General features: G+C 43.6%; 1 protein-coding gene across 2 annotated transcripts in view; it reads left to right on the top strand.

Moving 5' to 3' along the window:
• The window catches only part of LOC126481451 (uncharacterized), a 259,781-nt gene that overhangs the window by 156,784 nt on the left and 76,874 nt on the right, over positions 1-26,123 (top strand). For both annotated transcript variants that reach the window (XM_050105223.1, XM_050105222.1), the window contains exon 2: positions 17,720-17,848. In XM_050105223.1, the coding sequence (XP_049961180.1) occupies positions 17,720-17,848 (129 nt within the window). The remainder of the gene's footprint in view (positions 1-17,719; positions 17,849-26,123) is intronic.

The following is a 26,123-nucleotide window of genomic DNA, read 5'->3' as shown; positions in this document are numbered from 1 at the left end:
TGTTCGGAAAGTCTCGTTGTTAAGTGACTGTAGGAGGCTACAGGTTGACTTAGAATTTCTGTTTGCTGTGATGAGGTGATGAAAGTTGTGGAATAGCGATTGGCACGTATACAGATTGTGGTAGTACCGCGTACACAAGGTATAAAGTGGCAGTGCATTGGCGGAACCAATTTGTACTCATGTGAATCGTTTGAAAAGATTTTCGACGTGGTTATGGCCGGGAATTAACACTCTCTGAACTCGTAATGGTAGGTGAACTAGACGTGTGGGACATTGTGCTTCGGAAATCCTCAAGGAATTCAATATTCCGAGATCCACAGTCCCAAGATTGTGCCGAGAATACCAAATTTCGGCAATTATCTCTCACCGCAGACAACGCAGTGGCAGACGGCCGTCGCTTAACGACCGAGAGCAGCGGCGTTCTCGTAGAGTTGTCAGTGCTAACAGACAAGCAACAAGGCGTGAAATAACCGCAGAAATCAGTGTGGGGCGTACGACGAACTAAGCTGTTAGGACAGTGCGGTGAAATTTGGCGTTAATGGGCTATGGTAGCGCTCGGTCGACGCGAGTGCCTTTGCTGACAGCACGCCACCGCTTGCTGCACTTCTCCTAGGTTCGTGGGCATATCTGTTAGGCCTGCTCAGATGGGTCCCTACTTCAGCTGGTAAGACCTGATGGGAGGATTCGAGTGTGGCTCACACCCCACGAAGCCTTGTATCCAAGATGTCAACAAGGCACTTTACAACCTGGGGGTGGCTTCCTGGCGGTGTGAGTTGTGTTTACCTGGAATGGACTGAGTCCTCTGGTTCAACTGAGACCATTTACCGCCATTCATGGACTTAATGTTCCCAAACAACGATGGAATATTTTTTGGATGACAAGAAGAACATTTTGTACAACTCGAGCGAATGATTTGGCCACCCAAGTCGCGCAACATGAATCTCATTGAGCATTTATGGGAGCTAATCAAGAGGACAGTTCGTCCACAAAATCCTGCATCGGCATCACTTTCCAAAGATGGACCGCTATGGATACAACATGGCCCAGTATTTCTGCAGGAGACTTCTGACGACTTGTTGAGTCCATGCCCCATCGACTTCCTGCACTGCGCCAGGCAAAAGGAGGTCCGACACGATATTAGGAGGTATCCCATGACCTTTGTCACCTCAGTGTATCTAGGAGAAACGTTGCAAAGCGATATGAAATGGAACTTGCACATAAGGTCGGTAGAAGGCAAGGCGATGCTCAACTTCATTTTGCTGGGATTATTTTAGGAAAGTGGAAGCTCATCTATAAAGGAGACCACGCAAGAGTTTGTGATCCCCACCAGGTCGGATTAAAGGAAGACATCGAAGAAATCGCGAGGCGCGCTGCTCGATTTATTACCGATAGGTTCGATCAAACACGCGAGAATTACGGAGATGCTTCGTGATTCAATTGGGCATTCCTGTAGGTAAGACGAAGTTCTTTTCTCGAAACACTATTGAGAAAACATTGACGAATGGAATTTGCTGCTGACTGCAGAACGATTCTACTGTCGGGAGCGTACATTTCGCGTAAGGACCGCGTAGGCAAGAGAAGTAAGTGTTTCTCACTCCATGTGCGAGTGGAACAAAAAGGACAATGACCACTAGTGGTACTTGCTACTTTATGCCATGCACCGCATGTTGGCTTGCGAAATATGTACTTACATGTAGGAATAGGTTAACTGCAATCGTTGGTATCGTATTTCGTTACATACCATTAAAAGATATAATTCACACTTGCAGCGAAACTTGAATCTGCAGATCGGTAAATGCTGATCAGCAGTACTGACTTCAGAAATAGTATTTGGTGTTTTTTCATGTCTGCTTGAATACATAAATGAGAATAACCTCACAAGAGTTTCTCTTTCTTTTAGACATCGGTTACAGGTGAATCGTGTTATTTCAACCTAAACTGAATGAGCAAAAGTCATGGATGGTTGTCCCATTCTACAACTACGTCTACTCTGCACATCACACTTAAGTGCCTTACAGAGGTTTCATCGAACCACTTCCACAATACTTCTCTATTATTCCAATCTCGAACAGCGCGAGGAAAAAACGAACAACTGTATCCTTCTGTGGGAGCTCTAATTTCCCTTATTTTATTACAATGATCGTTTCTCCCAACGTAGGTGGGCGTCAACAGAACATTTTCGAATCGGAAGAGAAAGTTGGTGGTTGAAATTTGATGAGAAGATTCCGCCGCAACGAGAAGCGTCTGTGTTTTAATGATGTCCACCCCAAATCCTGTATATTGTCAGTGACACTCTCTTCCCTATTTCGCGATAATACAAAACGTCCTACCCTTCTTTGAACTTTCACGATGTACTCCGTTAATGCTACCTCGTAAGAATCCAAGACCGAGCAGCAGTACTCCAAAATAGGACAGACAAACGTAATACTAGGCAGTTTCTTCAGTAGATCTGTTACATTTTATGAATGTTCTGCCAATAAAACGCAGTGCAGTTCAGTGTATGTGTAGCATATGACGGACGATACCTGAGCATACAGGAAATGTGTTCACAGTTTCGAGTACTGGTAACCTCCAACTATACAGGGTGTTACAAAAAGGTAAGGCCAAACTTTCAGGAAACATTCCTCACACACAAATAAAGAAAAGATGTAATGTGGACATGTGTCCGGAAACGCTTAATTTCCATGTTAGAGCTCATTTTAGTTTCGTCAGTATGTACTGTACTTCCTCGATTCAATGGAGCACGTTATCATGATTTCATACGGGATACTGTGCTGCTAGAACATGTGCCTTTACAAATACGACACAACATGTGGTTCATGCACGATGGAGCTCCTGCACATTTCAGTCAAAGTGTTCGTACGCTTCTCAACAACAGATTCAGTGACCGATGGATTGGTAGAGGCGGACCAATTCCATGGCCTCCGCGCTCTCCTGACCTCAACCCTCTTGAGTCTTGACTTTCATTTATAGGGGCATTTGAAAGCTCTTGTCTACGCAACCCAGGTACCAAATGTAGAGACTCTTCGTGCTCGTATTGTGGACGGCTGTGATACAATACGCCATTCTCCAGGGCTGCATCAGCGCATCAGGGATTCCCTGCGACGGAGCGTGGATGCATGTATCCTCGCTAACGGAGAACATTTTGAACATTTCCTGTAACATAGTGTTTGAAGTCACGCTGGTACGTTCTGTTGCTGTGTGTTTCCATTCCATGATTAATGTGATTTGAAGAGAATTAATAAAATGAGCTCTAACATGGAAAGTAAGCGTTTCCGAACACATGTCAACATAACATATTTTCTTTCTTTGTGTGTGAGGAATGTTTCCTGAAAGTTTGGCCGTACCTTTTTGTAACACCCTGTAGAATGGAATGACAACATTGAAGCCGGATATAGTGGCTGAGCGGTTCTAGGCGCTACAGTCTGGAACCGAGCGACTGCTACGGTCGCAGGTTCGAATCCTGCCTCGGGCATGGATGTTTGTGATGTCCTTAGGTTAGTTAGGTTTAACTAGTTCTAAGTTCTAGGGGACTAATGACCTCAGCAGTTGAGTCCCATAGTGCTCAGAGCCATTTGAACCATTTGAACCTCAGACGTTAAGTCCCGTAGTGCTCAGAACCATTTGAACAACATTGAAATTTGTACAGGGTCGGGACTCAAACCCGGATTCCTCGCTTCTCACGATCTATCGCGTTCACAATTTTGGCTATCCGTACACGCTTCACGGCAAGACTCGAACTTCCATATGTCGTCGTTCATGCATCACTAACATATATTCGTACACTTGCTGTAATTCCCGTACAGAGAAGACATTTAATGAAAAGTTGCTATCCTGGTATTGGCGAATAAATACGATATAGTAGCTATATCGATACCTTAGCAGGTGTGTGGCAAACACGGCAGGACGTACGAGTTAATCAATATCGAGCTTGGTATGAGAGCATATCGGAGATTTCACAGGAATTCGTTTTTCCGAGATCAACTGTGTCTAGGGCGCAGTATTGCAGAGACTGTGTTTCTACAGGCGCAAACCGCCGCACAGAACAATCACAAGTGTTTGCCGAACGAACGTTATGCCGCCTTCGCACAGCCGTACGGTGTGATCGATGGCCTACTGCCAGATAGCCGCCGATTTAGATTTGGGGCATCAGGATCCCATTTCTGTCAGGAATGTTCGGCGATAAATGCACCACAGAGGCTTCAGCAGACGACGACCTACATCACACCCAATGTCCTCACATACTTTTGGTAAGCCAGTGCAGTTCCCCATCGCGTTTTAACTTCACTCGCTCGTTCTGCATTCGCCTTCCATAAATTTCCTTCCCTTCTCCGCTCCATTTCTTGCCTGTCATTTCCAGAAGTTTTGACTTGGGAACTTCGATACCTTTCCCGTTTACCCCTTAGAGAGTAAAGTTTCAGAACTCCATCATGTAAAATTCCGGTGTCTTGTTAGTCTTTTTCACTTCAGATTCCTCTGATTTTCTTTTTTGAGAAGCAAGCATAACTGATCTCATCCGTATAAGAAGAAAGCTGCAGCAGTTCATTCCGGAATGAGATTTGTGGTGTTCTCCACATGAAAATACCGTGCACAGGCAAGGAGACGACTCCAGCGAGCGACCAAATGGTGTAAATTGCCCTGAAGATGACCCCATCGCGGGTTGAAACCGGTTGGCTGCAAAACAAATAATGCGATTGTGACTGTAATTTTGAATAATTGATCATTTGTTCTTCGCAGTGAATCACGCACTCTTTGAAGTACTCCTGGCTCCGTTCGGATTGCTTCCCATCCATTGGTCACATGCTCCTTTAACGTCTGCATATTGTCGATGGGATTGGCATACACCAATGCCTTTAGGTGTCCCATAGCCGAAATTCAACAAATTCAGATCCGGTGAACAGGGAAGCAATGCTACTCGACCATCTCGACCAATCCATTGCTCACGAAACGCTGCGGTGAGGTCCTGTCGCAAGATCCGTAGAAAATGTCGTGCTGTTTCGTCGTACACAAACCGCAGCCGTTGTTCTTCTGCAAATGTAACGTTATCTAGTAGCTCTGGTAACTCATCGCGCAGAAATAAGTGATAAATAGCGCCAGTTAATCTATATGGGAAAGTCTATGACCCTGAGAATCTGCCACCGACAATGTCTGGCCATACATTGTTACTGATGCAATCCTGGTGCCTCACCTCGGTCATTACTCGAGGATTTGCGTTTGCCCCCATGTGCAGTACGTGCCGTATCTTTTGAATCCTGTTTCATCTTAGCAGTTTCCGGACATACAATTTTGGGAACCTTTTCTGCTAGTTTTGACCATTACTAACTCCTGTAGGATACGTTTTTTTAAACACTGTATGTCGCCATTTCAAGTCTAAAGCTCGCAGAGTGACTATTTCTCCCTTAGAATGAATAAAGAACGTTATTTAGTCTAAGGATAAAAACTATCAGTAAAAGTTGGCACTATCCAGTGAATGGAAGCTGTACACCGGTTCACGTGGGTCCCTTCAGATGTGGTGCCCACAGTGAACTTTATTAGCAAAGCGGAAGATAGTAATACAGTCCCTCCTGTCAATCATCATACGAAAGTCGAAATGGCAGATGCTGTGGTAACCGATCGTGGAACAGATGATGATGTGATGATGATGATGATGATGTTGATGATGATGTTTGGTTTGTGGGGCGATCAACTGCACGGTCTTCAGCGTCCGTACAAGTCCCAATTTTTTCACAGTCTAATTTTTTTCACAGTCCAATCTATCCACTGTCACGACTGATGGTGATGGTGATGGTGATGGTGATGATGGTGATTGTGAAATGATGAGGACAACATAAACACCCAGTCACCGGGCAGAGAAAATCCCCAATCCGTCCGGAAACCCAACCCGCGGAATAGAAAAGCAACTACAATTGTTTAATAGTGGAAAAGCATCGGGACCAGATGAGCTACCTACAAGATTCCACAGATATTCTGCGAAAGGACTTGCTCCCCTCCTAGCAGCAGTTTAATAGTAAACGACTGTAGCAACGAAGGGTATCTACGAGTAATGACTGGAAGAAAGCGTACGACAATCTCGTTTTCCAGAGGGGCTGCACGACAGATGCATACAATTATAGACCTGTATCGTTGACGTCAATCAATTGTATAATTAGGAACATGTTTCATGCGCAAGAATTATGACTCTGTAGGAGAACGAAAATCTCCTATATAAAAATAACATGAGTTCCGCAAACAGAGATCTTTTGACTCAGCTCGCTCTGTTTCTCCATGAGATCTATAGCGCTCTAGAAAGTGGCGCTCAGGTTGATGACATGTTCCTTGACTTCAGGAAGGCATTCAGCACCGTCCCGCACTGCCGGTTAGTGAAAAGATACGAGAATATCGTGTATCGGACCAGATTTGCGACTGGATTCAGGCGTTCCCTGGCGATAGGACTCAACATGTCGCTCTTGGCAGAACGACATCCACTGATGTAGAAGTGGTTTCCGGAGTATTCCAGAGAATTGTGACAGGGCTGTTATTGTTTACAATGTCTGCTTACTCCTAAAAGATCTAGTGGAAAGCGTCGGATGCTCTTTAAGATTGTTCGCAAATGATCCGGTTGTCTATAACAAAGTATCTATTTGTAGAATGACCTATAGAGAATTGACGGATGGCGCAGGGTTGGCAGTTGACCCTGAACGTAAATAAATCTAACATGTTTAGCATACATAGAAAAAAGGCACTACTGTACAACTACACTGCTAATAAGGAACTGCTGAGAACAATATCTACTGTAAAATAACTAGAAGTAACTATTCAGACCGAGCTTAAATGGAATGAACACACAAAACAAACAATAGGAAAAACCGGAGTCAGGCAGAGATACACAAGAACAGTCTTAATGAAATGTAACTCACACACGAAGGAAGTAGCTGACAAGGTACTTGTTATCCTTGAGTACTGTTCATCAATATAGGATCCTCACCAAGGAGGAGTGATAGGGGAGATGGAGAAGATCCAACGAAGAGCGGCGCGTTTCGCCACAGGATCGTTTAGTCCGCGCGAGAGCTTTAGAGAGACGCTCAACGAATGACAGTGGCAGACGATACAACAGATGCGTTATGAATCACGGAGATGTTTACTATTGATATTTCAAAAGATCACTTTCCAGGAAGAGTCGGACAGCATGTTACTTCTTCCCACGTATATATTAATCACCACGACGAGAAAATTCAAGAAATTAGAGCTAATACAGAAATTTCCCGGCAATCATTTTTTCATGCGCCGTTGGTGAATGAAACAGCGAACAGAATGGGGGAAATCAGTTTGTGTTGCGAGAAGTACCCTCGGCCACACACCATTAGGTAGCCTGCGGAGAATGATGTAGATGTAGAAAAATACCTAAAGACTCATTCGTTTTAGCTGTGCATGTAAAAAAAGGAAAAAAAATGATTCTCTGCAGCAATGACTTGTTTATTATGTTTCAGAAATCCTGTCTTATTAATTCTTGTGTTAGCGGACGGGTGTTGCAAAGGTTGGGTAGGGGGACGGATGAAGGGGGGGGGGGGGGGGGGGTAGGTGAAAGATGTTTCCTACCTGAATCTAACATGGAGAAATCAATTACAAGATATATTGTTTTCATGCATTCCGCCTGAGAATCGTTCCTGGCTTCGTGTTGCCTTCTCGGCCCTGGTGAGCACGGGTACAAGAAATACGGCGAGCCACCATTCACCTGTACAGTAATTCCTTCACGTCAAGAGTCGTGCCGTTCCTCGTTCCGGTACTTTGGGCACTCACAACAAAGCCCCTCTGTAGTAGGAAATCCATTGTCATTGTCGGGCGGTTCACCAGCAACCGCTTCCGCGCCCCTCGACTAAACAAGCGTTCCATGCTCCAGCCATCCGTTTGACAGCTGGTGGGTGAGAGACTCCGCTTCCGCCGAAGCCCCCGTAATGGCTATCGCGTTTCGTTTACACGACCGTCTGAAAGGATCCTTTTAGACCGCAAACAAAACAGTGCGTCAGCTTTCGCTCCCACTCCTTTGGCTTCGAAGGAAGGTGCACAATACCCGATTCAGAAATCTGGATCAGCCTTCTCATGATGATAGTGCAACGAAATTTTTGTCAGCTGTAAATTCACTTCTCTTACGCAACGCCCTCTAATTCTGTTACCTCTACATGGAGCTGTCACCGAAACTGCACTATAATTCGTATCACAACAATTCATTTCAGTTCTTATTGAACGCTTCTTGTTACGAGTTGACATAGCTAAATAATGAAGTTACTATCACACCAGCAAGACCAGGGCTGTATTTAGAATCTGCAGACTCCTGAACGTGTGATCCAGGCCCCCATGAGAAATTTTGTGATAACCAACAAGCAAAAGTAGCACTTAACAGCAGTTTTCGAATCGAAAACTTAAAATGCAGCATTTATAGTTTATTATTTATCTATATAAAGTTTTAATTTACAATTTATGATTTAATAAACTGATGAAATTTTTAAAATATTTAAACATGATTTGTTAATATCGCTATGAAGTACATCCTCTCAACAAGTATGTCCACTTTTGATAAACAACGCTGCCTGAAAAAAAAAGTGACAAAAGTTATGAGTTGGTGATATGCACATATAACGATGGCACTAGTATCGCGTACATGACGTATAAAATGGCACTGCATTGGCGGAGCTGTCGTCGGCAGTCGGGTGGTTAATGCGAAAAAGTGTCCGATGTGATTATGGGTGCACGACGCGAATTAGCAGACCTTTAATGCGGAGTGGTAGTTGGAGCTAGACGCATGCAACACTCCATTTCGGAAATCGTTGTAGAATTCAGTATTTCGAGAGTACCAAATTTCAGGCATTACCTCTCACTAGGGACAATGCAGTTGTCGACGGCCTTCGCTTAACCACCGAGAGCAGCGGCGCTTGAGTAGTGTTCTCAGTGCTGACGTACAAGCAATACTGCGTGAAATAACCACTGAAATCAATGTGGGACGTACTACGAACGTATCCGTTATAACAATGCGGCGAAATTTGACGTTAATGGGCAGCAGACGACCAACGCGAGTGCCTTTGCTATTAGCACGACATCGCCTGCTGTGCCTCTCTGGGCTCGTACATTATCGTCTCGACCCTAGACGACTGGAAAACCTTGGTCTGGTCACATGATTCACGATTTCAGTTGGTAAGAATTGATGGTAGGATTCGAGTGTGGCACAGACCAGGACTGTCGATATTTTTAAAAATATCGGGAATCTGATATGTATATAGATATTTAGGAAGATATTGCTATCGGCCCTCGATACGTTGAGGAAAAGTATCGATATATTGACGGAAACGTTATGAACATACCGACTTCACACTGTAAATTCATTGCCGGTTTTAGAGCTGTATGTTTAAGTATTGATTTATTATCAGATATTCTGTACATCAACAAACTAGTAGCCTGCCTGTCTCCTTTAATTCAACAATTCCTGTCAATTCAACAAGAATTGAAAGGAAAACGATGCACGGCCAAGCTTTGCGACAACCACTTTGCTAACAATGGTAACTACATGTAAGTGACACAATAAAATGTCTCCAATGGGTCCGTCGCTCGGTTTCATCACATATCGGATTTGTGCGGAACACTTCATGTCGACTTCCCCCCCCCCCCCTCCCCCCCCTCCCCGTTACACACACACACGTCTTCATCCACCGCTAAGGCCAATCTTGTCATTTGGATTTTTGTTCAGCATTTTCAGCAACTATTTTTGAAGAATGCCTATGTGGAGAAAACAGCATATTAGTTGCCTTAAAAATTGTTTTTTAACGCAATTGGTGTGCTGTTTCTTCATATCGGAAATCTTGTTATTCCATTCTCATCACCACACTGAAGTGCAATCGAACTACTTCTTTTGTGTCACGTACAGTTGCTTCACGCAGTCGAAGGTGAAGACCGGATGTGATGAAATCTCAAAAAGTAGTAAGACTCCTTCACACGGTGAAAGTAAATTGTTCTACTACTATTTCAAAAGAACAACTTCAAGTACGTACCGAAGATTGTGAAAAACATATAACATAAAATAAAAATATCGGCACTAGATATACCCATTGTGATATCGATTATTCAGGAAAAATGTCGCCGATAATTATATCGATAACATTTGGAAAAAATATTGATATATCGCTATCTTATCGACAGCTTTAGCACACACCGCATGAAGAAGTCATGGGCCGAAATTGTCAACGAAGCAGTGTGCCAGCTGCTAGTTGCCCCATAGTGTGTGGGGTGTTTTTACATGGAAAATACTGGGTTCTGGTTGTGTTCGGCTACTTGGAAACAATTTGCAATCATTCATGGGCTTCATTTTCCCAATCAATGATGGAATTTTTATGGGTGACAATGTTCCATGTCAGTGGGCCACAGTTGTTTGCGATTGGTCTGAAGAACATTCTGGACGATTCGAGAGAATGATTTGGCCACCCAGATCGCCCTGAGCAAATCCCCTCGAACATTTATGGTACATAATCGAGAGGTCAGTTCGTGCACAAATTCCTACAGCGGAAACACTTTCGCAATTGTGGGCGGCTATAGAGGCAGTGTGGACTTCCAACGATTTGTTGAGTTCATGTCACGTGCAGTTGCCGTACTAAGTCGTGCAAAAGGAAGTCCGACACGATATTAGGAAGTATCACCTCATTGGAAAGGGCGTCAGGTGTTGGCTGGTCAGTGTCAAGGAGACATGCTCTTGAGATGGCGGTGCTTGTTTTCCGCATCTGACAGTTTGAAAGGGCCCTCATTTTGGACATACATTTTGCCTGCTTGTCGAATCGTGTAATATTGATATTTGTGGGTCATTCAGATGTGACAGTGGCCCGATGTCGGACTGTATGGAAATACAAGAACAAGAATACTCAACGTCAAAGTACCAGTACACCACATCTGATCGCGACAAGCGGGGATCGCCGTATTGTAGAGTAAGCACATCGCAACTTCATATCTGCGCCTGCAACCCGGGAACACGCAATGGACACCCTGAAACTCACCGCACCATTGCTGAGAGACTGGAATTGGCGTGCCAGAGGTAGGGTGCTGTTAACACCACAACACAAACGGCTGAGTTTGGAGTGGTGTCGTGACTGGCAAGCGCGATTCTGCACTGCCCCAGACGAGCGTCTTCGGCGGGTATGACGCTATGTTTCAGGAAGTTCATTGCGTGTTCCCGGGTGGCAGGCGCAGATCTGAAGAAATTACTGTGTACTTAGTGCACAATACGGCTATCCTCGCTTGTCGTGATCAGATGTAGCCTACTGGAACCTTGCCGACGAGTATTCTTGTCCTCGTATTTCCATATCGTCCAACATCGGGCCACTGTCACATCTGAATTACCCACAAATCTTAATATTACACGATTCGACGAGTGGGCCAATCTTCGAATGCTTTGGAACGGCAGAACGAGGTTCCCCCTAGCGCCATGGCGTGGGAAGCCAAAGTGTATGACTTCAGGTTAAGGCTGTTAATGATTGAGAGAACTCTAACAGCACGACAGTAAGTCAAGGACATTCTGCGTTCTCGTGTAATACTTGCCATGCGACAGTATCGTGGCGCCACTTATCGACAAGGCAGTTCTGGTCCACACATGGCACATGTTTTTTAAACTGTCTGCCCCTTGTTGAGATAGTCCCGTGACCAGCAAGATCCCCAGATTTTCCCCCGATAGAACATGGTGGCACCTGGTCGGGCGTCAACGCCGTCCCAGTGACAGTATCGAGGATTCCAAAAACGAGCTACAGCAGTTGGCGGCCAGCTTGCCTCAGGAGACGTTACTACGGATTTATTATACCCTTCCCAAACGAATCAGTACATGTACCCAGGCCAGAGGGATGCAACGTCATACGGTATATGGGCGTATACTGCCAAGTTCTTTGCAGTGTTTTCCAATTCAGAAATCACTGAAACAACATCACATACCCACTCAACTTGTAATGTGTCACATCGCATCCTCCTCCCCTTTATGGATGATTTACTTTTTTGTCTGGCGGTGTGTTTCAAAATTAAATAGGAGGTCAATGTCCGTGCATAAAACAGTATTTGTGTTTTTAAAATAACCTAGTAATGAAAGGTAAATATGTTTGTTGGCCAATTCCAAGATAACAAAATGAATGTAGGAACCAAGTAAATTCTATTCATATTTAATTTAAATACAGTTCTTTCCAAAACAGTTACCTTTAAGGTGAAAATTCCAAATGATCTAGATGGGTAATTGGCTCTCACCTAGACTTCATACTGATGAAATTACTTATGATATTCTCGTAATGTAGCTGTCTTAAAATATCACTTTCAGTAATGAGTGAAGCCAAAACTTTGATGCTGTATTCTAACTTGAGAGTTCGAAAACCGTTTTTTTAACCAACTTCTATTTTGAAAATAATCTTTCTTCCTTGTCATTTGTGGTAATATGTGTCAGTTTCATTCTTAGAGCGACCTCAGTATTAGTCACAGTGTTTGATCTTTTCCAAGGAGTTTGTACACCCATCTCTCCGAACTATTTTTTAGTTTTCAACATCATCATTTCATAACTTGTGTAAAAAAACTCGCTTCTGAGAAATTTTTGTAGGTGTTATTACAGTCTGAGATGCTACAGATTATTTCTCTTTCTTTATTTCTTTTAAATTTTATGAAGTCTAGGTACTTAGTGCGTATGTGCTGTTTTGAGCAAGACCGTATCAAAGAAATATTCATTGTACATTAAAAAGGAGAAAAGAAATTTTGTGGAAGACCGTGTAAAAAGAATTGTTGTAAATTAGAAAGGAGAAAAGATAAAGATAGCATTTCAGGTTTGCTAGGGTCTTGTTACAATTTATACAACGCGTAATTCGGCTAGACAGGCCGCATTGTGCAGTACACGTCGGTGCATTAAGCTGTCGTCTGAGAATGAATTTTATCTGGGAAGTGAGAGGTCCTATTCCCGTCCAATAACTCGCATTAGATTTTTTGTCGTTTTCCGAAATCGCTTCAGGTGGATTGTAGAGTGTTCCACAATAGCTTTCTTGTCTACTGATTGTAATGTCGGCGAAGCGTTTCGGTCTAATTTTTTGTTCTCGCCTACTTACGGTCACTGGCTTCTACATCCGTACGTTCACCATGTTAAACGTACTCTTCCTTTCGTATACCGCCCCTCGGTGAGATAACGTTGTGTTTTGTCTGTCGATGATAATAATCCTTCTTCAAAGATTGTTTTAAATAATTGTGGTGCATATACACCTCTCCCGTAATTATAGTTCCAGATCTAGTCCCCATGGCGTCCGCATGTACCTTCTTTGGCAAGTGTCCCCTGAATCTGTCATCAAGCTCCTTCTCCCCGTATTACTTCACTTCCAACTCTTCAGCCATTTAAAATTACCAGTCGCTGTTACTCAGTAAAGAGGAGTGCACAGCCAACAGTTGGAAAAATCATCACTTTCGTAAAATTTTAAATACCTCAATTATTCATTTTAAACGCCATTGGTATTTTGTAAGAGTGATTTAAGTCGGATGGAAGTACTGATAGACTTAAATCTCTGAGGCTGGGGTATGCGTTAGGCTTTCCCAGATATCTCACTTGGCAAGGGCTTCGTCCACAGAACCCAAGATCCGAGTACGAGTCTGCTCAACTGCAAGACCTTTGTAAACCCGTTCAATGTGCTGTTATAATGGGCGTCTTTCAAACGTTGTGAAGCTAGAGTAAAAGATACGAACTGCTTTTTTTTCGGGTACTTTGTTTCGTATGACTAAAATCGACATCGGTACCATAATATTTTTATAACAACATTTTAATCTGTTGGACTGTTATCGCTAAACATGTCCATCTTCAGCTTCACATCATAGAAACCAAGTCAGCATGTCAACACGTACATACTCTGGGACAAAAATCTCAACACCAAAAAATTATTAAGGTACAGTAAGGAACTTTCGGGAATACATTAGACTAGATAATGTATTTAAGTGATTAACACTGCCAGATCACACGCTGATGTAAGCGTGAGATAAGCCACTATAAACGTGGAATGCTGGTACGTTAATCGTCAGAACACTGGCTGCAAGCGTGCAATCATCCATGCATTATGTTGTACAATTACCGGATATCAGTTTGTGCGATGGAGTTCCCTGCCTGTTGCACTTAGTCGGTTTATACAGGGAAGGTTACTGCTATTTGTGGATGACGCTGGAGTAGTTCTTAGCTAATGTTCCGTATGTTGAAAGGTGGCTACACTGAGCCACTGCGCCAGAGATTGCGCCAAAGAGTATTATTAAGCCGCCTCCACAGTGCGTGTTAGAGAGCTCGTGGAAGTCAGTGCGTGTTAAGATCTCATGGCAGTCAGTGGTTGTTGAGAGTTCGTAGAGGACAGTGTGTGTTAAGAGCTGGTGGTTGTCGTGAAGTTGGAGTAAGATGTTGTAGTAAAGAGTGTTGTTCCATGTTTTATGCAGTTATTTGATGGGAGAGATAGCAGATGTTATTGTGTGCATTTCGTCAATATATATGAAGGTAAAACTTACAATGCTCTTTCATTAATTGTGTATCTGAAATAATGCGTCACTACAGGTTCAGTCAACAAAGCATCTGGCTTGTGTTCTTGTATTAGAGTGAATTCTGGTTTTCTTACGCAATTACAGTTTTTCTAAATTTCTTTTGTCACGTCAGCATAGTTGGTATTTAAAAAAATTCTTGTCTTGTTGGAAAAGAACCGTGCCAGGTGTGGACGTTGAGTCACACTCCCACATACAGAACAGTTACATTTGTGCTTGGATTTGGTAGGTTTTATAGTTGCTGGGGACTTAATTAATTAACTGTATTTACGAAAATTTTCTTACATTGTTTGTTGCAGTCAGATAGCGTAATAATACTAGTCAGGGCCAACCGATTACGAGACACAGCGTAATCGGACATACAGCAACGAAAAATAAAAAAACATTTTCAATCATATATATTTAATTAAGCCCCCATGCAATGTGTTCGACTGGAGACAGATCTGGTGGTCGAGCAGGCCAAGGCAACATGTCCACACTCTGTAGGGCATGTTGGGTATGTGGGCGAGCATTATCCTGTTGGAAAACACCCCATAGGATGCTGTTCATTAATGGCAGAGTAACAGGTCAAATCACCAGGCTGAGATACAAATTTGCAGTCAGGGTGTGTCGGATAACCACGAGAGTGCACCTGCTGTCATACGGAATCGCACCCCAGACCTTAACTCCGGGTGTAGGCCAATGTGTCTAGCTCGCACACAAAGCTGATTGCAGGCCTCCTTCTAACCAGCACAAGGCCATCACTGCCACCGAGACAGATCCATCTCCTATCAGAAAACATATACGGACCTCCACCCTGCCCTCCAATGAGCTCTCGCTGAACATATCTAAAGTCAGAGATAGTGGTGATCTGGGGTCAGTGGAATGCAGGTTGCAGGGCGTCTGAGTCGAAGCTGTCCTTGAAGTAACAAATTAGTAACAGTTTGTTGCGTCCCTGTGGTGCTAACTACTACTCAAATTGCTGCTGCAGATGCGCTACGAAGCGCCAGAGCCAAGCGCCGAATGCGGTATCTTCCCTCCCGGTAGTGCCGTGTGATCGTCCGGAGCCCAATCTTGCGCCGTACATTCCTGTGAACACCGCTGCCAGCAATAGAGTACGATGGCTACATTCCTGCCAAGTCTTTCTGCAGTATCTCTGAAGGAACGCCCAGCTTCTCGTAGCCCTATTGCACGACCTCGTTCAAACTAAGTGAGGGGCAGATAATGGCTTCTTTGTCGCCTTGAAAACATTCTTGACTAATATCAACTCAATACCTCCAGTCTCAAAGGCAACTAACGCTCACGACCGTTACACGTGTATTTAAAGCAAACCTTATTTGCACACTCATAGTGGCGCCACTAGCGCCGCTCTTATGCGACTGGCGACAAACCTGAATAGACTTCATCTTCCAGATGTACATACACGCCTACCAACTTTCTTTTATGTCACACAACTCCTCCTTGGTGTTCCAATTTTATTCCTTCAGTCTATTTTTATCGTACCATAAAAACTTGGTCGACAGTTTTGTGTAGTACCTTAATCAGTAATATTTAAATGGTATACGTTTACGTTTATTGCATCCAAGATGAGCCCTATTGTCCTCTACAATTTAGTCAAAACCGCCCTTTGATATATTTACCGCACTCGTTCTTAATATATTTTCGTTGATTATAGCTTAGTTTAGAGCTTTTCGATTACAATACGTTTCATTATGAAACAGAATACTTTTATTTCTGTAGTAGTTGGAAAAGCCTTTATAGAAATAGCGGACCAGCAAACCACTGTCCCGCCATCACAAGAGGTCCTTCACACATTCACACTACTGTACAAATGATTCAAATGACTGAGCACTATGGGACTTAACAGCTGAGGTCATCAGTCCCCTAGAACTTAGAACTACTTAAACCTAACCAACCTAAGGACATCACACCCATCCATGCCCGAGGCAGGATTCGAACCTGCGACCGTAGCGTCGCGCGGTTCCAGACTGAAGCGCCTAGAGCCGCTCGGCCACCTGAGGCCGGCACACTACTGTACATTTTGTAAGTAAACACGCAACTCACGTAAGGTTCAAGTGTTTATTATTACGACTATCATATCAGGCACTTGAAGTGTTGACCTTGAGCGCTGACCATGCAATAAAGCGATAATAATAATAGTGATCGTATATCATTGTTGGCCGGGAGGCCCCATACGGGGAAGTTTGGCCGCCGTATTGCAATTTCTTTTTAGGTGACGCAACTTCGACGACTTTGCGCGTCAATGATGATGAAATGATGAAGAACACACAACACCTAATCATCACGAGGCAGAGAAAATTCCTGACCCACCGGGAATGGAACCCGGGACCCCGTGCGGTGGAAGCGAGAACGCTACCGCAAGACCACGAGCTGCGGACAATAAAGCGATTTCGCGCAGTCACAGCTGCACGTTGGATGTTCCATGTCATCGGGAGTCATTGCCATTTCCTTGTAAACCTAAACTTTTAGTCCTTCCCGCAGATAAAAGGCCGTAGCTATTACGTTTGGTAAAGGTACAGGTAATTTTCTATCTACCGAACGAGCGATCCAGTTATCGCCAGGTACTTGTGCCTATTCAGAGTCTCAACAATGTAACAGGCGGACAGGCACCAACGTCACGATTCTCAAATAGCCCCCAACAAATGTTGACAGATCAATCAAGGTCGCCGTTTATGCAGATCTCTCGGCCGGCGCGGATTTTCAGCTGAGCAGTAGTGCATGATGCGTCATTTCGAAGTTTTCGTAGACGCCATTCGGAGATTTGCAACCGACTTTGAAGATCACTGTCACTGAGCTGTTGATTGAGCGTAACGTGGAAAGGATGAAACACTCTGGAATTGGTATTCGAATCACACTCGTTTCGTTAACCCTACTCGCACATTCAACAGTCTCGCTAATGACTGTTGTTTCGTTGGCATATTTTGTCCTTCACACCTGAGCTGAACCGCCCAGGATAACTCAGTGCCGACCGGTGTGGCCGAGAGGTTCTAGGCGCTTCAGTCTGGAACCGCGCGACCGCTACGATCGCAGGTTCGAATCCTGCCTCGGGCATGGATGTGTGTGCTGTCCTTAGGTTAGTTAGGTTTAAGTAGTTCTGAGTTCTAGGAGACTGATGACCTCAGATGTTAAGTCCCATAGTGCTCAGAGCCATTTTAACAAATTGATAACCCGGTGTTTTTCCCTGTTACAGGCAGCAAGTGCGCGCCGCCGTGCGGGCCAGAGGCGGCGTGCAGACATTTCCCCAACAGCACGTCGCTCTGCGTGTGCGTGCACGACGCCTCGCCGGCCGCACCGGGTCGCAAGTGTCCGCGTGTCGCAAGTGAGTATTGCACGCACAAGAGCGCTAACGCTGCTTAAGTAGAGCGCCAGCAACAGAAAATTCCTAAAAAATATCCGTTTGTCGACAAGCTCCATCTTGCTGTTGTTGGTAGACGGCTAGTCTATTACTGACAAGCGCCACTGCATAGGTGGACACAATTTGCTACATACACTTCCGCACAAATTCCCACGAGTTCATCACTGATTAGATGCCGTTTTCAAGTTTCTTCTGCTAGCTTTGTTGGTGTCGACACTAGTTACTGCAGTAGAATAAATGATGACTAGGTCTAAATGTGGGAAAATATAAGTTAATGAAGGTGAGTAAGAAACACAATCCTGTAATGTTCTAAAACAGCATTAGAGATGTGCTACGTGACGCAATAAAGTCGATTAAGTATCTAGGCACAACGTTGGAAAGTGGCATGAAATGAAACAAGAAGATAACCTACCACTTAGCATTTAACAAGCAGAATTTGTACTTTTTGTCGACGACACAAGTGTTATAATAAACACCGTTATAGAATAAGCAACAGAAGGGATAATTAATGATGTTTTTGAAAGAGTTACTGAGTGGTTCTCTGAAAATGGACTCTCCCTTAAGTTTGAGAAAAAACACTATGTTTTCAGTTCCGTACAACAACCATACCAACAATAAATTGATGTAGCACATGAACAGGAGCAAGTAGAAAGTATAGAATGTTCCAAATTTATGGGGGTACATATTCATGAACACTTCTACTGGAAGAAGCATATTACTGAGCTTCTCAGACAATCAAATTCAGTTACCTTTGCTCTTTGTATGATTGTTAGATCTGAAAACAAACGAATCAACCTCCTGACGTATTTTGCATATTTCCACTCAGTAATGTCTTTCGGAATAATTTTCTGGGATGATTCATCACTTAGAAAGAAAGTACTGATTGTAAGTAGTAAGAATAAGATGGACTGCTCATCCACGGAGGTCACGTAGGTACCTCCTTAAGGAGCTAGGCATTTGAGCTATATCGTCACAATACTTATGTTCGCTAATGAAATTTGTCATAAATAATCCATCACAGTTTGAGAAGAACAGTGATGTCAATACCTACAATAGTAGAGGCATAAATGACCTTTATTATTCATTGCTAAAGTTGGCAGTGGCTCAGAGAGGAGTTCAACGTGCAGTGACGAACATTTTTGATCATTTGCCCAGTAACATAAAATGTCTGACACGTAGCAAAACAAGTTTCAAATATAACCTAAAATCATTTCTCCCAGGCAATTAGTTCTATTGCATGGACGGATTTTTATTTAAAAACTGGTAACGTCTAAGGTATTTTAAAAACTAGTTTTTATTTGTATTTGCATGAGTGGGGTTGAACAATAATGTGTTCCTTATTATTAACACTAAACATGCACACGCATTCTGTAAACTGACTCGTTCCACATTTCTATAAAAGAAACTAACTAACTAACTAACAAGCACACGAGATCGGTTGTAGGGAAGGCGAATGATCGACTTTGGTTTATTCGGAGAATTCTAGGAAAATGTAGCTTATCTGTAAAGGAGACTGCGTACAGAACACTTGGACGACCCATTTCCGAATGCTGACAAAGTGAGATCGTCTCCAGGTCGGGTTTTAAGACATCGAAGCAATTCAGGCTCGAGCTGTTAGATTTGTTACCGATAGGTTCGATCAGCGTGCGAATGTTACGGATATTCTTCGTGACTCAGTTGAAACCCCTTAAGAGAAGACGAAGTTCTTTTTGCGAGACACTATTGGGAAAATGAGAGAACCGGCATCTGTGATGGACTGCAGAACGATTCTAATACCGCTAACGCACTTCTCGCCGAAGCACCGTCAAGACAAGATAAAAGAAACGTGGGCTCGTACGGAAGCAAATGGACAATCACTCTTTCATCGCTTCGTTGCGAGTGGAGCAACAAAGAGAATGAATAACGGTGGTACAAGGTGCCCTCCGCATGAACCCTGTAGTGGCTTGCGGAGTTTGTAAGTAATATTAAGTTCTTGCGCTTTGTAGGCTCTTTTCATTACGGCGTGTGGTCTTCGTCTCGTTACCTTCGGTTATTACTGATATTCATAGGATGACTTCTCGCCAGAAGTTTGCCTATTTTATAACAAGTAACTCTTTCGTGAGTGAACTTTCTTATTTCGGGATGCCTCTTCCAGCCACTGGGTGGACAAGTAAATGCGATTTAAAACAGTGCATTGGGTTTTGTCTGCACAATATTTAGCATGGATGCACATGAATTATGTCGTCATGCTCTCTGCTCTCCAGGGAATTTTGACTCTATATTGCCTCTGCTAAGAAACTCTGGTTTGGTTTCTTCTAATTTCCCAGTACATTTTATATTACCATAACCCTCCCTGCAGCCTTACATACTAGCACGAAACTACAATACCACCCATAACATTAACATCACTACGCACCGAGACACTGAATGTCGCCTGGTAGTATTGCGGGACGTCAAGCGGCAAGAAAAGCATGTAAGTGGAGCAGAGGCAAACGGGGAATCATTGCAAGCGAAGTGTGTCCAGAAATGAGGAAATACACCGGCGTAGGTGACATCGAGGGAAGGCAGATTCTTATGGGCCTGGGAACGAGCATCCCATAAACGGCGAAGCTGTTCGTGTGGTATTGCCGAGAGCATCTGTAGGAAGTGGTTGAATGTCGGTGAAACCACAACTGGGCAAAAAAGTATTGCACGTCCATGTCTTATCACAGAACGTGGACATCGAAGGCTTGTCTGTTCTGTAGGGCTGGATAGACGGCGATTTGTGGCAGATCCGACGGCAGAGTCAAATGCTGGTGCGGTCACAAGACCACGTCCGTCAGCGCACATTGTCGAACATGGGGCTCCTCGCCAGTGGACGTCTCCTACGTTTTATGTATCCGGGCCGCTGAAATATGTCACTTCAAGGTCACTCCATAGGCGCCTTAAAGTTGGCAGTATGACGGACAAACAAAAGAGGAACGCGAGGTGCTGCTCTTCTGAATCACCTACGGTACAGCAACAAAAGCCGGCTCCAGCGTCGACGCTGCCATGCTGCTGCCTCTGCGAAAGCACTGTGTGTTCGTGTGCGACGGCCTGTTTCTACATAGTTGTGCTACCGTCTCGACTACAGTTTATGTTTAATAATAGCACCAAACCGACGTCGCTCACAGAGTGACAGTCGGTTGCGTCGTGGAGTTCCGTTAAACAGCGAAGTTTTGGAACTGCTATGAAGGACAGCTGATTTTTACTAGCAAGAAAAAGAATTTGTTTCTGTTCGTAGGCTTGCGTCTATTCCTAAAGCTTTAAAGCGTACGGTACCTGGAAAACTAGGACTCAAAGAACTGTTATAAGGAAAGGAGTGCTACTTCAAGATATGCAAGATAGTGAAGTAAACTGTGTGGAACAAAACCCCTGTAAACAGTGTATTTTTAAGTACTCCTGCAAAGAAAACAAAGCAGCCTAGTCCAGTCACAGATATTGGTTCGCTCCAAATCGATGCAGTTCGTCAGTACACTTACGGATATTACCGCAGGAAATAATACCCCACAATAGCGAAGTTCCTAATTTCTTTGAAAGAAAGTGAACCTTTCTCAAGGGTGAAAACGTCACTTGAAATGGTGTTAAAAGTATGGGCTTCCTCTTTAAAAAGTTAGACGGACGACAACTGCTGCTCGAAAGAGCTCATGTTGTTGCGGCTCGTAGTATTTTCTTACATGGAACTGTAGTAGAGGATATACATTGAATTATATGATTAGATGAAATCTGGGTTCACCCTGGGGAAGCAGACGATAAATGCTGGTCAGATGATGCTCCGAATAGCAGCGGTCATCAGCCAATGGGAAGAGGATCCCGGTTAATTGTGGCCCTTGCAGGTTCCTCAAACGGTTCTGTGCGTGAAGGACTTTTTGTTTTTCGATCGAGAAAAACCTGTAACTGTCATGAGGATGTGGACCACCTACGATTTCTCCAGTGATTTAGAAATCTGGTGCTCCAGTTTAGTTTTCCGACAGTGTTTGTAAGGGTTAGTGCACTAATCATTCTGTGATATTAGACAAAACTCCAACAACTAGTGATCTCGAAGAAACTAAGGTGCAGTAGTTGCAGGCGAGAGAGCTTGCTGCAGACATGCGCATGACAAAGCTGCGGTTATAGTCACTTGTAAAACATAAGTCTGTGATGTCAAGGCTTACGTTCGAAATAATAAGTCTTTTACGATAACAGAAATGGAAAGGATGCTACGTGAAGGTTTTGTTACTGTAGGTGGAACCTCATGGAGGAGGAAAGTTAATCATGTTGGTAAGCTTACTAGAGAAGCACAGACTATAGACGGATTTATAAATGAGAATGACCAGCTAATGATTTCTCTTGACGACGACGACGGTTTTGGCGCCGATTCCTACGATAATGAAGAAAAACTGGATGGAATTGTGCTATTGACATCGTAAACTGGTGAGTGTAAATGTAACTGGAATTAATTCTTCCTCCATACAACCGAGTGGGCTATGAACATTTTTCTTTACTTCTTTTTACGATCGTTATGCTTAGGTTTACATTATTATACGATGTTTCATGTGGAGCTATTACGTTAACAATTCAGAATGATCTCTCAGACACTGTCATGAACTTTAGTTGTTATTTATTTCCGGTTTTCATATACTGATCGCATAGGTTTACGTGGCCCCTGAGCGGAGGATACCGGAAGCGGAAGCTTGCGATCGGCTCGTAGCACATTGGCTGCTGAGACGAGCCCCAATACCTCCTTCCAGAACATCCAGCTTGCAGCTTTTTTTAAAAAAAAAACACAACGGGCAATAAATTAATGCGTTGCACATGTGTCAAAGTTAATGGCGATTCGCTATATGGGCAACGTACAGCCTCTTCGCTCAGTTTTGTAAATAATACTAACAATCACTACTCACAACAGCGCAGGCGAATCGACACTGTATTCACAACGGCTGCTTATCGTTAACGGTGCATAATACTGGTACATATCTAATGTTGACAACGACCATAAACATTCCACAGAGGTATGAAGTCAGCTGGACTTCCACTTATCACAGAGGATCCAAGTAAAAGTGCGCGATGAAAATCTTTTCTCCGTAGATTTTCTCTCCAGTGTTAGAAAAACGTTCTTTGCTGTGCTTGGGTGTACAATATAATGCGACGGCTAATACAAAAGGTGACTGTATCCTACATTTACAAAACATGCTTCGGGGCTATCAGTTGTCGGGTGTGTGCTGTGGCAGCCGTCGCAGCCTCACAATCACGGTATAGCCAAGTACACGCCAGCTGTCAAGTAACGTGTTTCAGCGGCCTAGGGATAATGTTGATCCAACGACATTGTCAATTACAAGTGCTGTAGACACGTGAATAATCGAGATAGGACCGTGGATCAATGGACACATGTCACCTGGTCGTATGCATCAAGTTTCTTGTTGTGGAAGGTCTATGGCTGCGTCCGGATACGACGTCTTCCAGGTGTTCGAAACGTGCAGCACGCCACGGACGCCGGTCGGTTGAGGGTAGTATTGTGTTATGAGGGACATTCACCTGAGCCGCGCCGGCCGGGGAGGCCTAGCGGTTCTAGGCGCTACAGTCTGGAACCGCGTGACCGCTACGGTCGCAGGTTCGAATCCTGCCTCGGGCATGGATGTGTGTGATGCCCTTAGGTTAGCCAGGTTTAAGTAGTTCTAAGTCTAGGGTACTGATGACCTCAGGTGTTAAGTCCCATAGTGCTTAGAGCCATTTGAACCATTTTGTACTCTGCCTAGCATTAAAGCCTGACGTTAGTTCCACCACAGTTCGCCGCCTGTCCTGTTTTACCAGTCTACGGCTTCGACATTTGTAATGAGTATTGGCCGCCCAAGTCCACGACGTATAGATGTGGTTTCATCTTTGTTTCGCCACGTGTTAAAAACACTCACCACAGCACTCCCCGAACACCCAAGTCGCCAAGTTTCTGGAATGTTCATGCTTATGGGGCGGCGGGTAAATAATCAAATAGTCGTTATTTCATTATGTCGTTGTAAAAAGACACTTAAACTGTATGTGTGTGCTACACAGCTACCTTCGCCGCTTACAAGAGCCTGAAAACTATATCTGGGGTCAGCCAAAAAGCGATGGAGAAAGTACTAGCCATAATTTCCAGTCTGGAAGCCCACATTACTCTTTCTAGTAACGGAAAGAAAATGTTCCTATTTGCTATTTACTGCAGCAGGATCAGGAACTATGACTGTAAAGAAAAGTTCTGAGTTTTAAGTGGCTGATATATTCTGTAATAGATCACGGGTAGCAAATATAGTAATATCCCTAATAATAATAATATCCCTATAAAAGCAGCACTATTAACAGTTCATAGGCGACGGGAAGTTCCAAATAAAATGGTCTATCACCAAAATTAATTGCTCGCCTTAAAATGGGAAATAATCTCGCCACTTTCCACGCGAGTTTGCCGACATTGCAGGAGGCACACAAACAGTTACTTCCGTGACACCCAAGCGATCAAGGATGGTGTACAGTCCTCACTAGCTGACTTCCTACTTTTACCGATAACCCGTTCAAGTCTGCCCAGCTTTGATGTTATCCGAGATACGACGTACACAGGCGTTTGACTGACGCGAAAAGATTGACATCTCGGTGCAAAGTGTCCCTCCACTGCCCCTCTGGCTGTGTTTATATAGGGTGGCAGCGGCCCGCCAAACGGAACATCTGCTATGAACGGCCCCCGGCGCAGGTAGCAATATCTAAATGGCTCCCTTTACGGACACGTCACAATTAATAGCTCTGTCGTTTCACTATTTACGATCTTCTCAATTTTTATATAAATATAATTAAGTTTGATTTAGTTAATGAGAAGGTTTTAGCTCGACTGCGTTTAAACTTTGCCAGCTAGAATTTTTAGCGTAGAACCATCAGTAGTCCCAGTAGACCATAACATCTTAACTGCCACTTTAAAATTCCTTGTAACCACTAACCACTGTTATTTACAATACAGTTTTGTAAGTTGGTACGGCGGTATTATTCCACGTATGAAATCGAGTGCTGTAATCAGAACTTTCTATTACAAATACAAGTGATATTCAATCTACCACGAATAAGGACGTTTTCGTTCCAAATTTGGTTTTTAGTGAGTAACTTGAGAAGTAATAGAGGTAGCTTATTGGTGTCACAAATGTAATGAGTGAAATGTGAAACTCGCTCTACATGCGAATTTTCAGCTTTCTGAGTCTAATATTTAGCGGCTTCAATTTTTCGTAAAACCGTTGAATTTAACCAACTTGATTTGATCAAGTTGAGACTTGTAATTTTTAACTGTGAAGTACATTTGCATATTCTAAACAATTCTTGGCTCTGTAGTTTTATTATTCAGCTTCACACTTTTTTTTAAATCGTAAAGTTTCCTTAACGTATACATTTGATCAATCTGCGACATTACAACGTTAACCTTAGTATAGGCCTATGCGTCCTAGGAGTCTTTCACGGTGGCATATCTGGAATAAAATCTCGGTTCTTAAGCTACTTTAATTCGAATAAAATTTTCGGGCTGACTGACAGTCAGTCGTTTTGCTCCTGACGACGCTGGCGGAGATGGCCATCGAAAACTTGAGAATTTTATTCGAACTGATGTAGCTTGAAAACCAAGATGATTTTATTCAGCATTAATAGACTGAAGCACACATTGACAAAGTTTGGAAAAAGTTATTTTAATTTTTAATTCCACTCTTAGATTATGGCGCATTCCTTTGTACGATGAGCACAGGAAATTATGATAGCATGGCGCTGGTGGTAGTGAAGTCGGGTAAGCCCGGCACACTCACTCGCCTCTGTACCCCGTATAATGATACAGCTTGTTTCGCCTAATGCCGAGCCTCTGAGCCATCACAATCTGCCCGCGGTCAAATTCAGATAAATCGCATGTGTTCCCCACGCTCACTGATACTACATGTACATGTACATACTGTGTGTTTGACTAGCAGTCATTACTCACCTGGAAAGAAGAGAGATTGATTGGATTTAACGTCCCGTCAACATCGAGGTCGTTAGAGATGGAGCACAAGCTCGGATTTTTTCAAGGATGGGGAAGGAAATCGGCCGTGACCTTTCAAAGGAACCATCCCTGCATTTGCCTGAGCGACTTAGGGAAATCACGGAAAACCTAAATCTGAATGGCAGGACGTGAGTTTGAAGTGTCGTCCACCTGAATGCGAGTCCAGAATGCTAACCACTGCACCTCCTCGCTCAATATCGACAGTAGGTCGGTGGTCATAATGTTTAAGCT

The sequence above is a fragment of the Schistocerca serialis genome, chromosome 5 (genome assembly GCF_023864345.2).
Source record: "Schistocerca serialis cubense isolate TAMUIC-IGC-003099 chromosome 5, iqSchSeri2.2, whole genome shotgun sequence".
Lineage (NCBI taxonomy): Eukaryota > Metazoa > Arthropoda > Insecta > Orthoptera > Acrididae > Schistocerca > Schistocerca serialis.
The sequence above is the reverse complement of the archived record's forward strand: the minus strand, read 5'-3'. Positions and strand labels throughout refer to the sequence as shown.